This window comes from Sinohyriopsis cumingii, unplaced genomic scaffold (genome assembly GCF_028554795.1).
Source record: "Sinohyriopsis cumingii isolate HCF-2022 unplaced genomic scaffold, ASM2855479v2 utg000555l, whole genome shotgun sequence".
Lineage (NCBI taxonomy): Eukaryota > Metazoa > Mollusca > Bivalvia > Unionida > Unionidae > Sinohyriopsis > Sinohyriopsis cumingii.
In genome coordinates this window covers 26,408-41,267 of record NW_028315910.1, presented here as the reverse complement: position 1 = coordinate 41,267, position 14,860 = coordinate 26,408, and the positions used below count along the sequence as shown (strand labels likewise).

Here is a 14,860-nt window from a genome sequence, read left to right as displayed (position 1 = left end):
GATAATGGAAGGGGAAATTCCAACATGAATGTATGATAATGGAAATTCAACCAGCATGAGTGTATGATAGGGAAATTCCATTTGCATCAGTTTGTGATCAGGGAAATTCCTACATTAATGTATGATAATGGAAATTCCACCTGCATCAGTTTGTGATAGGGGAAATTCCAACATTAATGTATGATAATGGAAATTCAACCTGCATGAGTGTATGATAGGGAAATTCCATATGCATCAGTTTGTGTTAGGGGAAATTCCTACATTAATGTATGATAATGGAAATTCCACCTGCATCGGTTTGTGATAGGGGAAATTCCAACATTAATGTATGATAATGGAAATTCAACCTGCATGAGTGTATGATAGGGAAATTCCATACACATCAGTTTGTGTTAGGGGAAATTCCTACATTAATGTATGATAATGGAAATTCAACCTGCATGAGTGTATGATGGGGAAATTTGACCTGCATCAGTTTGTGATCAGGGGAATTCCTACATTAATGTTTGATAATGGAAATTCCACCTGCATCAGTTTGTGATAGGGGAAATTCCTACATTAATACATGATAATGGAAATTCCACCTGCATCTTTGTGGTAGGGGAAATTCCTACATTAATGTATGATAATGGAAATTCAACCTGCATGAATGTATGATAGGGAAATTCTACCTGCATCAGTGTAAGATGAGGACATTCAACCTGCGTCAATGTGTGATAGGGAAAATTCCTCTTGCATCATTGTATGAAATGAAAATACCAGAAATGCTGCCAGGATGCACGATTGCATGAATTGCACAGAATTTGAACGAATTCACACACTTGGAGACAGAGATGCAGAAGAAGTCCCACAAATTAATTTAAAGTTATGCATATGAAAATGTACTCCAAGCAGTGTGCAGTTTTTATTCAGCTGTTAACCCCTCAAGTGCTCAACACAACATAAGTCCTGTCAGTAGGGGTACTGTAGTGCATGTTGTGATATGTCCTTTTCTTTATAACTTTACATGTTTTTTTTCTTGGCATGAACGGTTGTTAAAAAAATTTGCTTGGCACATTGACCCCTGGTACAAGCATTGTCATAATTTGAACATTGCATCAAGGATGTTTTGCAGATGTGTGTTTATAATACAGGCTACCTTAAACAAAAAGCCTGATTCCCAGTACGGTTATGTTTAGATGGTGATTTCATTCAGCAAATACTGGCTGATGATAGCGATGAAGGCAGTTTATTTTTAAAGTTATGAAGTATATCAGATCATCAGAACTGGGAAAGTGTAAACAGTGATACCAGTGAGTGATTTTTAACCTGAAAATCTTAAGTACTAGTCTGATATACATGCTTGATGGACAGATGCATGCCTGTCAACTCCCTTTTCAGTGGTTTTTCAAAATTAAATGTAGAAAAGGCAGAATAATCAGCCAAATTAAAATACAGACAATTTAAAAATAGTCCAATTTTCATTTCTTTTTGGAAACCGTTTTTTTCTCCCTGTGGAAACCATATAGCCCTATAAGGGATAAGATACAATCCATAACTAAGAATCAAAGTACCTCTGTCTGAACAAGGAGGCTGCTGTGTTGATGGACTACAAATCCAAATACAACATTATGGAACAGATAGTAAATCTGGCATAATAATTAGTAAAGCACTGATTCATGCAAGTGAAACTTTGGCAGAGCTTATGTTAGTGAAAATCTTAATTAGGGGCAGAATTATCCAAAAGACACTTGAGCTGTTGAAAATTTTACATAACAACCACATTGAAGTTTCCAAACCTGTTCCAGCTGACTAATATGCCCCCTGAGACAGCTAGCTATGTATAAGCCCTTGGAGACAGTTAGCTATGTATATGCCCTCTGAGACAGCTAGCTATGTATATGCCCTCTGAGACAGCTAGCTATGTATATGCCCTATGAGACAGTTAGCTGTGTATATGCCACCTGAGACAGCTAGCTATGTATATGCCCCCTGAGACAGCTAGCTATGTATATGCCCTCTGAGACAGTTAGCTATGTATATGCCACCTGAGACAGCTAGCTATGTATAAGCCCTCTGAGACAGCTAGCTATGTATAAGCCCCCTGAGACAGCTAGCTATGTATATGCCCCCTGAGACAGCTAGCTATGTATATGCCCTCTGAGACAGTTAGCTATGTATATGCCACCTGAGACAGCTAGCTATGTATATGCCTCCTGAGACAGCTAGCTATGTATATGCCCTCTGAGACAGCTGTGTATATGCCCCCTGAGACAGCTAGCTATGTATATGCCCTCTGAGACAGTTAGCTATGTATATGCCACCTGAGACAGCATCACAGAACAATATTCCTACACAAATAATTAACACAGCAAGCTCAGAAACAACAGCAGCTTAATTCTTTTCAGTTATGGATTGGAAGTTTGATTTTGACAATTTTCTGGCAGAACGTATTGTTATAGCTTCTGTTTGATTTAGTAATGTGTTGTCTCATATCATATATCTTTATTGACAATAGATGTTTTATTTTCCGTTTAGTTTTAAAATTGGGAAACGTTAACGTCTTTCGTGCAGCTTGAGATTAAACCCAATACTATTCTAGAATTGCAGTCTCAGAGGTTGACATAATTCACCATGTTAGGTGTTTATCAAGCATGTGTATATATATATATATATATATATATATATATATATATATATATATATATATATATTAGGGCTGTACCGAACAGTGGTTATAGCTATTCAGCCGAATATGAACAGAGACCGATAACTATTCGCAGGGTTCCCACGCTATTGGGAAATCTAGAAAAAGTCCGGAGGAAAGAATTTTTTTCTTCCCAATCATGAAAAATTATTGAATTTTGCAAATATTGATGAAGGTTGGGAAAAACCCAGGAATTTTCTGTCATCACTTGACACCCGAAACAGTCACATAATTGAGTCACAACTAAACTGATTGTGAGTTAAATTTATTGAGTTCTAACCAGAATATTTGGAGGGTACAGTATGAATCATTTGGGTGCTTGCAATAAACATACATGCTGAGTCAATCCAAACGCTCAGTGGATTAGATTCGTATAGTAGACTTTTATTTTTACAGTCAGCTTGATATATGTATCTTTCCTTACATGGAAGGTATGAAAACCAGTCTAGCATCACAAGAGGTGACCATGGTGGTGGGAAAGAGTAGCTGCTTATTGGATGGCCTAGCAAACTTTAAACGTTTTTTTTAGATATAGTGATATATGCATGATTTTGATATGAAAATTAATTATTTTCTCAAAATTTGTGAGTATTAAAATCATTATGCCTTTAATCTGCCGAAAGACAAGATAAAACTACAGTGTTAATGAAATGTGACCCGGTACTCAATATTTGCATTGCTAGTCACATGATTACACAAATCTAACAACCCAGATTTTTAAATGTTGTTGAGAAAAAAAATGAATATTAAATGAAAGTTGTATACTGGTTGTAATAAAAATACAAAAATGAAAGAACATAAAATTTTCCATATTTATATATTCCGAGAACAACTTCTGGAGTTTTGTTGCATCATGTGACTACCACGTTGACTGGAGTGTCTGCTTGATAAATCAGACTGGCCAGATTGCTGATTTTCACCAAAAGATCTGACTTTAATTTTATATAATTGAATTTCTGTCCAAAAACATGAAAAAGGAGTTTGTTGTTGATATCCCTTGACTATTGGACTTTTGATGTCATCGTTTGAGATTTTATGAAGAGTGCACTGAATGGACGTTCACTTGGGACACTTGTTGGAGGTGCCACTAGATAACGTTGAGTGCAAGAATGGTGTAAAGGAAACCTGTCAGCATTGGTCTGCCACCATGACACTGGAATAGTATCCCTTGGGATACAAGGCTCATTCAGGGCCAAAGCAAATATAAAGCGAATATTTGGTACAGGCCATACATACATATATATATATATATATATATATATATATATATATATATATACACACACACACACACACACACACACACACACACTGAATTGATATGTACTGCAGTCCAGATTTGCTCATTCTTGATGACTCAGATGACATTAAAGTGGTCATTTAAGATGACAGTTATTACAGTGGTCATTTAAGATGACTGTCATTACAGTGGTCATTTAAGGTGACTGTCATTAGAGTGGTCATTTAAGGTAATCAGAATGGGATGATATAGTCTGACTCTACATCCCCGTTTGTTTGTACCCCTCTACCGATTTCAAAAACGAGAACGTTTAATGTGATAAAAAGTGCCCAGAACTAAGTCAGCTGAATCACTGATTTATAATTTCTAACCTGACTTTGACCAGAATGGCACTAATGCTGACATCCCCAGCACCATTTCATGCTTAACAGACTTTCCATCCTAACACGGCGCTATATTGCATACACTATAGGCTAGTTTATTTCCATCAGACAACATAATGACATAGTTCATCCTGTTCGGCAAATGCTGAATAATTATTGCGTAAGTTACATACCGTTGAGAGTTTGGAATTATATCCCTCTGCATACATGAACATAGAAATTAAACCGCTTGTTAAATCCACACAGAAAGTGTAGTTATCATTTTCCTTTGCTTGATTCGACATTGTAAATATCGGAAGCAGGCAACTTATGTATGTACATCTGTAGTCATGATACACCCCTTTGCTAAAAATGGACTTGTCCAGAAACTGGAAATGGATCCGAGCATGTCCGTCAATTGCACTGAAAACTTCCGTTAAGCATGAAACGCACGTAAGATGACGGTATTAGGGCCACTCTACTCAGAGTCAGGTTAGAAACTATAAATCAATGAATGAATTGACTAAGTTCCTTGCACTTTTTATCACATTAAAGGTTTCCATTATTTAAATCGGTAGGGGGGTACAAACAAATGGGTTTGTATTATCAGACTATAGTACAGTGGTCAGTTTAAGAATGGGATGATAATCTGTTAGTACAGTGGTCAGCTTAAGAATTGGATTATATTAGTACAGTGATCATTTTAAGAATGGGATGATAATCTGTAAGTACAGTGGACAAAGAATGGGATGATGATATGTTAGTACAGTGATCATTTAAATTTTGTTTACTGTAAAATGTTGATAATAAGTCTACATGCTGTTTTTGATGTTGAAGTTAGTGAAGATTGTATGAACTTTTTATATGTGCTTATTGACAGTGAGTTCATTCGAGTAAGTTAGTGAAGATTGTATGAAATTTTTATGTGTTATTGACATGAGTTCATCAGAATAAGTTAGTGAAGATTATATGAACTTTTTATATGTGCATACTTACAGTGAGGTCATCTGAGTAAGTCAGTGAAGATTATATGAACTTTTTATATGTGCTGATTTACAGTGAGGTCATTCGAGTAAGATAGTGAAGATTGTATGAACTTTTATATGTGCTTATTGACAATGAGTTCATCCGAGTAAGTCAGTGAAGATTGTATGAAATTTTTATGTGCTTATTGACAGTGAGTTCATCCGAGTAAATTAGTATTAGTGACGACTGAGTTATGCATCAGATTAAAACTATTTGTAAAATTTCTAAAGTTTAGACCACATTTTTGAATGATTAAGCAAAGAAAGAAGTTTGACAGTCGTATTGCTAGTTTCTGTTAATTACATAATTAGTGCAGAATATTTGTGAAGAAAGCAATTTTCTGTTTTACACTATTGATTTATGTATACAGATATACTGGAGTGTTTGTGTGCACTTATTTCCATATGCACTTTCTATCCCATATTTTTTTTTTTTTTTTATTTTTTATCTTGTAGGAATCCTACGAGAGAGCAAAACAGTTGCTCAAGACTCACTCCAAGGAACACGTACTTCTAGCCAAAGCTTTAATGAAATACGAGACGCTTAACAAGGAAGAAGTGCATACTCTTTTTGAACAAGGAAAACTGGACAAGAAAGTGTGATACTGAATTGGACTTTAATGGTTTTATTTGCAACACCAGACTGGATTCAGGCTACAATCTCAAGAAGATACATGGAGATAGACATTATACCAGTCCATGGAATGCAGCTTTACCTTGGCTACATATATATTAACATAATACCAGTCTATGGAATATAGGTTTACCTTGGGTCCAGATATATCAACATAATACCAGTCTATGGAATATAGGTTTACCTTGGGTCCAGATATATCAACATAATACCAGTCTATGGAATTATAGGTTTACCTTGACTACATAGATATAAAATAATTGTACATAGATTGGTTCCAGTGTTGAGTTTTAAAGAGAAAACGTTTTTACATAAAAATATCTTGAATTTTTTTTATATAAAGAAAATCAGCTTGATTATTAAAATTGTATGAGAAGTAAACATTTTTGGAATTGGCCAATTTCCAGACAGTTCATGATAAACGTTTCTCACATTTTTTAAAGTAAATATTGGTTACCATGGTTGTTACCATGTTCATAAATGTTAACCTCATAGTTTATGAAGTAAATCTTGTTTGGTACCATGTTATTAGACCATGACAGGATTAATTTTAGTTGGTTATTCTTGCCATTGAGAACAGCTCTCCATACTGAGAAATATTCCTGTAACTTGTATTTAAATAAAATATATATATATATAGTTAAACTTCTCAAAGCCAAGTCACTGCTGGCCAAAATGTTTGGTTCAAATTTTATAGAGCTTCTGTGGTTGCAGACATGAGGATAGATTACAGTGGGACTGAGTACATCATTAAGTTGGGGCCATGCATTTATAGGATTGCTGTTTGAATCATCCATTTCACAGTAATTATTCTGTGTGACTATATTTCATGTCATGTTTATTTACTATGATGACAGTGTGTATGTCATGCTAGGTAAGAGCAGACCTGACAGAGAAAATCATTCTATGCTAGATAATAATTCCAACCTCACAGAGGAAATCATTGTAGTCCATGATTTTATCTGGAGAGTGCTACTTTAAATCTGTCAGATGTTTTTTTTTTTTTTTGTTTGTTGTGGTAATATTGTAATGGAACCACCAATGTCTTGTATTGCAACAATTCTTGTACATGATAGACTTCTAACCTGTATTTTAAAAAAATCAAAATTTCTTGTACACAGCAGGCTTGTAACCTGTTGAAGCAATTACCAAAATTTGTGTACATAGCAGACTTGAACACTTTTAAAGCAAATACAATACTTGTATATGGAAGACTTGTACACTGTTGAAGAAAATACAACAAAATGATGCAGAAGAGTCCTGTTTCATTCTTTTGAGATTTGTTCTCTCTTTTCAGAACAGAAGACCCCAGGAATTTGCCATAATCTATTATGAATCACCTCCAACCACCTGACTTCTAAATTATTTACCTGGCATAATAATCTAGCTGGGGATTTTTTAATGTCATCATACCCTTCAGATTTCAGAATCAAAATCTTGTACCTTCAGTGCAGACTTTTGCGGATTGGAAATATAAAGTTGTCAGTGGTGGCTGCATTGTTAGCACAACGCTGTTTTCAGTAGACAGGGTAACCTTATGTACTTCATAACATGCATGGTTACGACAGGGATATTCCCACAGGTTAAAAAAGAAGTCCATACATCTACACTGTATATACAGTGTATGATAACATAACTCTTTATTGACTACAACTATAACAAATGGATACAAAACTAAAGTAACAAAATTATCTGAGTCTTAGATATGTTATATAAGTTGGGACCGCTCTGGTGGCTTAGTGGTTAGAGCATCCGCCTCGGATGCGGGAGGTTGTGGGTTCGATCCCCGGCTGAGTCATACCAAAGACTTACAAAAACGGTACTAACAGCTGCCTTGCTTGGCGCTCGGCATTAAGAGGTCAGTGTTAGGACTGGTCGGCCTGGTGTCAGGATAATGTGACTGGGTGGGACATCATGCTACATGTCTGCGGCATGATGCCCCAGTGCTAGACATCACTATAAACTGCCACATTGCAGACATCGTAGCGATATGACTGAAAAATTGTTAAAGCTACGTTAAAAAATCCAAATCATATCACACCAAATCACATATAAGTTGGTCTTTGACGTTTATTATTGTGGTATAACATTCCACAGTAATGCAGTATGAACAGAAGTGTCTTTACTCCAGAATTAAGTTAATATTTGAATAGCATTATGCAGATCAGCAATTTAATTAACATATAAAAGTATATGTAATGCTGACTATTATTATTATTGTTATTATTTCTGCAATATAATACTCATATAAGTTACAAATCTCTTAATGATACAAATTATTATTGTTAAAGTTCATTTTTATTTCAAAATCCGATTAAATTTCTTAATTTTAAAGTTTTGATAAGTACATCAGACAATATTATTTTGAGTTCATCGTTGATTTTTAATATCGGCATGTATTTTAATTAATTAATTTTACTTTGGTTCTGCATTCTGTATGCACATATACATAGTTCGGTCTTTTATAATATGTACTTTTAAATGTAGTCAAAGCACTAACATTTGAAATGCTACTTAATTATGAAATTTACAAAAATGTAAAGCAATTTTTGTTCAGACTGCATTATTACACAGCATTTAGGATATAATTAATGTTCAGACTGAATTATTATACATCTTTAGGATATAATTAACATTCAGACTGCATTATTACACAGCATTTAGGATATAATTAATGTTCAGACTGCATTATTACACAGCATTTAGGATATAATTAATGTTCAGACTGCATTATTACACAGCTTTAGGATATAATTAACATTCAGACAGCATTATAACACAGCATTTAGGATATTATTAACGTTCAGACTGCATTACTACATATTACACAGCTTCAGAATATATTAACATTCAGACTGCATTATTACACAGCTTTAGGATATAATTAACGTTCAGACTGCATTATTACACAGCATTTAGGATATAATTAACGTTCAGGCTGCATTATTACACAGCATTTAGGATATAATTAACGTTCAGACTGCATTATTACACAGCATTTAGGATATAATTAACGTTCAGACTGCATTATTACACAGCATTTAGGATATAATTAACGTGCAGACTGCATTATTACACAGCTTTAGGATATAATTAATGTTCAGATTGCATTATTCACACAGCATTTAGGATATAATTAATGTTAGACTGCATTATTTACACAGCATTTAGGATATAATTAACATTCAGACTGCATTATTACACAGCTTTAGGATATAATTAACGTTCAGACTGCATTATTACACAGCATTTAGGATATAATTAATGTTCAGACTGCATTATTACACAGCATTTAGGATATAATTAACATTCAGACTGCATTATTACACAGCATTTAGGATATAATTAATGTTCAGACTGCATTATTACACAGCATTTAGGATATAATTAATGTTCAGACTGCATTATTGCACAGCATTTAGGATATTATTAATGTTCAGACTGCATTATTGCACAGCATTTAGGATATAATTAATGAAAACGTCTATATTTTACTTGCATTACATCTTTATCATTCAGAGAATTTTGTCACTGTAGTTTCATCCCCATTTTATAGTGGTCAATGGGGCCGCGAGTGGCCAAGTGATCTAAAGTGCTGTCTGTTACGGATCACTGCCATCTCACCTCTGTCTGCGTGCGTTCGAGTCTCAGATTCGTCCAATGTGGGTATGTGAGAAAGCTTGCCAGTAGCTTCTCGTGGGTCGGTGGTTCTTTCCGGGGTTATTCCTCCACCATTAATACTGGCCACCATGTATAGCCTATTGTGTGCTAAAAAATGGCGTTAAACCCTACAACAACAACTACTATGTAATGTTTATTTAACTATTAACCCATAAGTGCTTCTTGCAACATAAGGTGTGCTTTGGTAGGCAACTGTTTACTTTTCTGGATACTTACATTTGACATAGTAATTTTGATGGCACATTTGGCTCGGCAACAAGCATTGTATCATAGTTTTAACATTGCATTTATAAAGGACATTTTACAAATGTATGTTTCAAATATTGGCTACATTGAAAACTCGAAATGGCCGAATCCCAGAATAGTTAATCTTTAGATGACAGTTTCATTCAGCAATTGATAGCTATGAAGACATTTATTTGATAGTTTGGAAGTATTTCAATCTGTTGGAGGTGGCAAAGTGTTACTGGAAGTGATCTTGAGCCCGAAAATGATGTTGATCACGAGTCCAGTGTAGGGCTAATATTAGTACCCTTACACCTACTTCGTGGACAGGGTACCAACATGAAACTATGTGTGTCAATTGAGCATGCTTTTTTGCCTAATATCAACAATTTAGACCGTGTTCTGTGAATATAATGAAATAAATTTAGTACTCTTATTTAATACCAGAATTATCACAAATCATTTTAGAAATAGTTGTAAAATCTTGTTTACTTTTCTCATCTGATATTTTTGTTTAGATGGTCCGACATTGTAGTTAAAATAATGATTACTTCCATTCTCAGCCTCGGTTTGTTCGTGTGCCATATAAGGACATTGAGGCCTTATTTGGAAACGTAAACAGATTGTAACTTTGGTGCGGTTTGAGTCGGAAATTCTGCACATTAAAAGGAAATATATGATTTACCACTGATTTTGAAATTCCACAAAGACAACTTGATTGAAAGTAACGTAGTGTAGAATAGCCAAATATGGTCTGGTAAGTCTTGTATAGAAATGGGGTCACGGCAAGAGTCTCACTTTATTTGTCATGGCGGACACAGTGAGGTTAGTGTAACCATGCCCATTTATTTTATCATGTAAGGGCATAATAAATTCAAAATAAACGAAACTTCTTTCACAACATGATTATACTTAGTAGATTTCTACACTATTTGTTTTTCTGACTTTAGTGATGATTCTTTTTGCTCCATTACATGATATGGGATCAGTTCGTAGCCTCAACCACAACAAAATCAGGTTGAGCTACGACATCATAGCTAGAGTCCTTTGTACATGTTGGATGTACGTGTAGACAGCATGCTCATTATGCAACTATCAGCAGTATTTCAAAATTGTTTGGAGAAAACCAAGTCTAAAAAAGTGGCATGCAATTTTCATTTTTTGTCTCGACAAATTCAGCACTGGATATTAAAATAAATTAAAATTGAAAAAGAAATTAAAAAGTAAGCATATTTGTTTGAGTAATATATCATTGTTAATTATTTGATTAAAGTGTATGAACAAGCAGACTGCAGTGGCAAAAGAACAAGACCAGCTCTCATATTATCCCGATGTATTACCAAATGAAGCACTTATTTACTACAGTAAAACCTGTCCTGAAAGACCACTGCTATGTGGGACCACCTGTCTTGAGAGACCATGTTCTCAGTGCACAGATTGATTGATTTCATAGCATTATGACCTGTTATGAGAGACCACCTATCTTGAAAGACCATAATTTGTTGGCAAAAGGGGTGGTCTTTCCGGCAGGTTCTACTGGTATATGCAAAAAGTGAAATGGCATTATACATTATAAAGGACTGACTGATCTGTATAAACTCAAATCAAGCTGGATAATATTTGTCCTCTTTGTTTGTGTTTGGTTATTGTTACATATATTTATCGCATGGTGACATTTTCTGCAGGCCGTTTGGCATTTAGTTCCAAACCATGGTTTGTTACTTACAGATTGGATTGCTAATATTAATTTTGAAGTGTTATTAAATAAGGATGGCATTAATGAATATAAAATTTTAATGTTATTCAGATGTATGGATGATAAACTGTTACGTGCATCAAGAGTCCTTACTATCTCATATTTACTGGTAACAATATTTTAAATAAAACAATTGTCCCTTCGGTTTTCTTGCCATCTTCGTGTTTGTGATAATGTATTATTGTCAACTGGTAAAATTGTTTTTGTGTGTAAATTATTGTCGTATTTCAGAGTATTCTAGAAACAACAGGATGGTTAAAAACAGAATGGCAGAAAGTTGTAGAACCAGCACTTGTATCATCCCCAAATATTCCATTTGATATAATATAAATATTGCTTCTGCCTTTTACTATCATTATTTTCACGGTGGTAGTAAAGTCCTGATCTATTCTTACTTGTTTCACATGCAGTTTATGCATTTGAGAATGGTCATTGTTTCATTGAAAACTTAATGTAGTTGGCACGAAATTGAATTGAATGGGCTATAGTGGCCCAGGGAGGTCTTGTAATGCAAATTTTCATTGAGGCTATAGTGGCCCAGGGGTGTCTTTTAATGCTAATTCCCATTGAGGCTATAGTGGCCCAGGAGGGTCTTGTAATGCAAATTTTCATTGAGGCTATAGTGGCCCAGGGGTGTCTTTTAATGCTAATTCCCATTGAGACTATAGTGGCCCAGGAGGGTCTTGTAATGCTAACTCCCATTGAAGTTATAGTGGCCCAGGGGGGTCTTGTAATGCTAATTCCTATCGAGGCTACAGTGCCCCGGGGAGTTCTTGTAATGCTAATTCTTATTGAGGCTATAGTGGTCCAGGGGGGTCTTGTAATGCTAATTCCCATTGAGGCTATAGTGGCCCAGGGGGGTCTTGTAATGCTAATTCCCATTGAGGTTATAGTGGCCCAGGGGGGGCCTTGTAATGCTAATTCCCATTGAGGCTATAGTGGCCCAGGGGGGACTTGTAATGCTAATTCCCACTGAGGTTATAGTGGCCCGGGGGGTCTTGTAATGCAAATCCCCAGTGAGGTTATAGTGGTCCAGGGGTGTCTTGTAATGCAAATTCCCATTGAGGCTATAGTGGCCCAAGGAGGTCTTGTAATGCTAATTCCCATTGAGGCTATAGTGGCCCAGGGAGGTCTTGTAATGCTAATTCCCATTGAGGCTATAGTGGCCCAAGGGGGTCTTGTAATGCTAATTCCCATTGAGGCTATAGTGGCCCAGGGAGGTCTTGTAATGCTAATTCCCATTGAGGCTATAGTGGCCCAGGGGAGTCTTGGAATGCTAATTCCCATTGGGGCTATAGTGGCCCAGGGAGGTCTTGTAATGCTAATTCCTATTGAGGCTATAGTGGCCTAGGGAGGTCTTGTAATGCTAATTCCACTGAGGTTATAGTGGCCCAGGCGGGGTCTTGTAATGCTAAGGCTATAGTGGCCCCGGGGGGGGGGGGGTCTTGTAATGCTAATTCCCATTGAGACTATAGTGGTCCATTTCACTACTAATGATTCTTTTCAGGAAGACAATGAACTTAATTTTGAACAAGGTCAGCTACAAGATATATTTTTACATAACCCATAGCATATAATAAAAAGTCTAACAAAAAATGCAAGTTAAATACACATAACACTTATTGAAAAAAATCAGAGCATTGGATTACGCTTCGTGCAATCCAATCTTGCAAATTAAAACCAGCATGCATGAGAAGATTTTTTTCCCCGCGCAACCACGATCAGTGAAATAAACATACATACATAGTCATAATAATATTTTAGTAAGGATACAATTTCATGGGTGAGTTTTACAGGAACAACCTGTGATTTTTCTGTAGACTCGATGGCTGTTTGTTACAGTAGATCTACTTGTTGGTTCTTACAATGATATATGTTTAATATGCATCCATGTTCTTGATTTTCCTCATCAGAATTTGACTTTATCTTTTGATCGGAAAGTGATTACTCATTACTCTGGGGCTGAATGAACCCAGTCTTAATTTTGGGGGTAGATAAAGCCATGTGCTACCTTACCTATATTTTGACTTTTCTTTGACATCACTGATAAATTGTGCAAAAATTGTACACATACTTTTATATTCTACAATTTCTTTGACAGGAAAAATAAATAAATAATGCCATTAGTTTGTGTCAAAAATAATCTTCCAATCTGTGTTGACGACCGCTCCGGTGGCCTAGTGGTTAGAGCGTCCGCCTCGGATGTGGGAGGTCGTGGGTTCGATCCCTAGTCATACCAGAGACTTAAAAAATGGTACTAACAGCTGCCTCGCTTGGCGTTCAACATTAAGAGGTTAGTGTTAGGACTGGTCGGCCTGGTGTCAGGATAATGTGACTGGGTGGGACATCATGCTACATGTCTGCGGCATGATGCCCCAGTGCTAGACATCACTATAAACTGCCATAAACTGCCACATTGCAGACATCGTAGCGATATGACTGAAAAATTGTTAAAGCTACGTTAAAAATCAAAATCACAAATCACATCTGTGTTGACAGGATAACGGGTAATGAAGCCCTCATGAAGAAAGATTTTATGTATGGATTTCAGAAGGCCTTGTAAACACAGACCTTACTCCCCATTTCCCCATCGGGAATGGAGAAGATAATTCTCATTTTTTGCTTTATCTATGTTAGGCTTTATTTCTTTTCGTCTTGTTCTTAAAACTTGCGTTTTTACATGATTCGTTCTTATCGCATGTTTTCCAGATTTGTAAACTTTTATTATATTGGTTGTCTTCATTCTATCAAATAATGACCTAACAAAGGTTCACAGCTGAGAATGTGAAAGATCTTATTGATATCAAGTTCCATTTTAAAATTGACAAGGTTAATGGGGTCCTAATATGGTGTGCATATGAGGAACTTGCGTTCTGGTTTTGGTGACCTGTGGAATTCCCAGCCGTTAACATGCATATTTAGTTGTTTGCCAGGAAAATGCCCGTATTTCATGTTAGGCAAATATAATAATAACAATGTTTTGAATGATGTTTTTCACATTCAGAAATTTAAAATCTGTAATCTGATTGGTGAATAACGAGGCACAAAAGCCAGATTGAGAACACTGTAAATAGCAACGAACTCAAATATCAGTTTGCTCAAATTCCTTGAAAAAACCCCACATCATTCTGTAGAAAACACATTTTCAGTTACATGATGTAGACTGCAAGAATCAAAGTCGTCCAGGTGCTTGTTGAAGTCATTCAGGTGCTTGTTGAAAGGAAAATTGAAGTAATTTAAATGAACTGGGA

General features: G+C 35.7%; 1 protein-coding gene across 1 annotated transcript in view; it reads left to right on the top strand.

Moving 5' to 3' along the window:
• The window catches only part of LOC149773784 (ATP-dependent zinc metalloprotease YME1 homolog), an 85,757-nt gene extending 78,555 nt beyond the window's left edge, over positions 1 to 7,202 (top strand). The window contains exon 19 of the mRNA XM_089946006.1: positions 5,770 to 7,202. Within this exon, the coding sequence (XP_089802132.1) occupies positions 5,770 to 5,916 (147 nt within the window). The 3' untranslated portion in view covers positions 5,917 to 7,202. The remainder of the gene's footprint in view (positions 1 to 5,769) is intronic.
• The last annotated feature ends 7,658 nt before the right edge of the window (positions 7,203 to 14,860 follow it).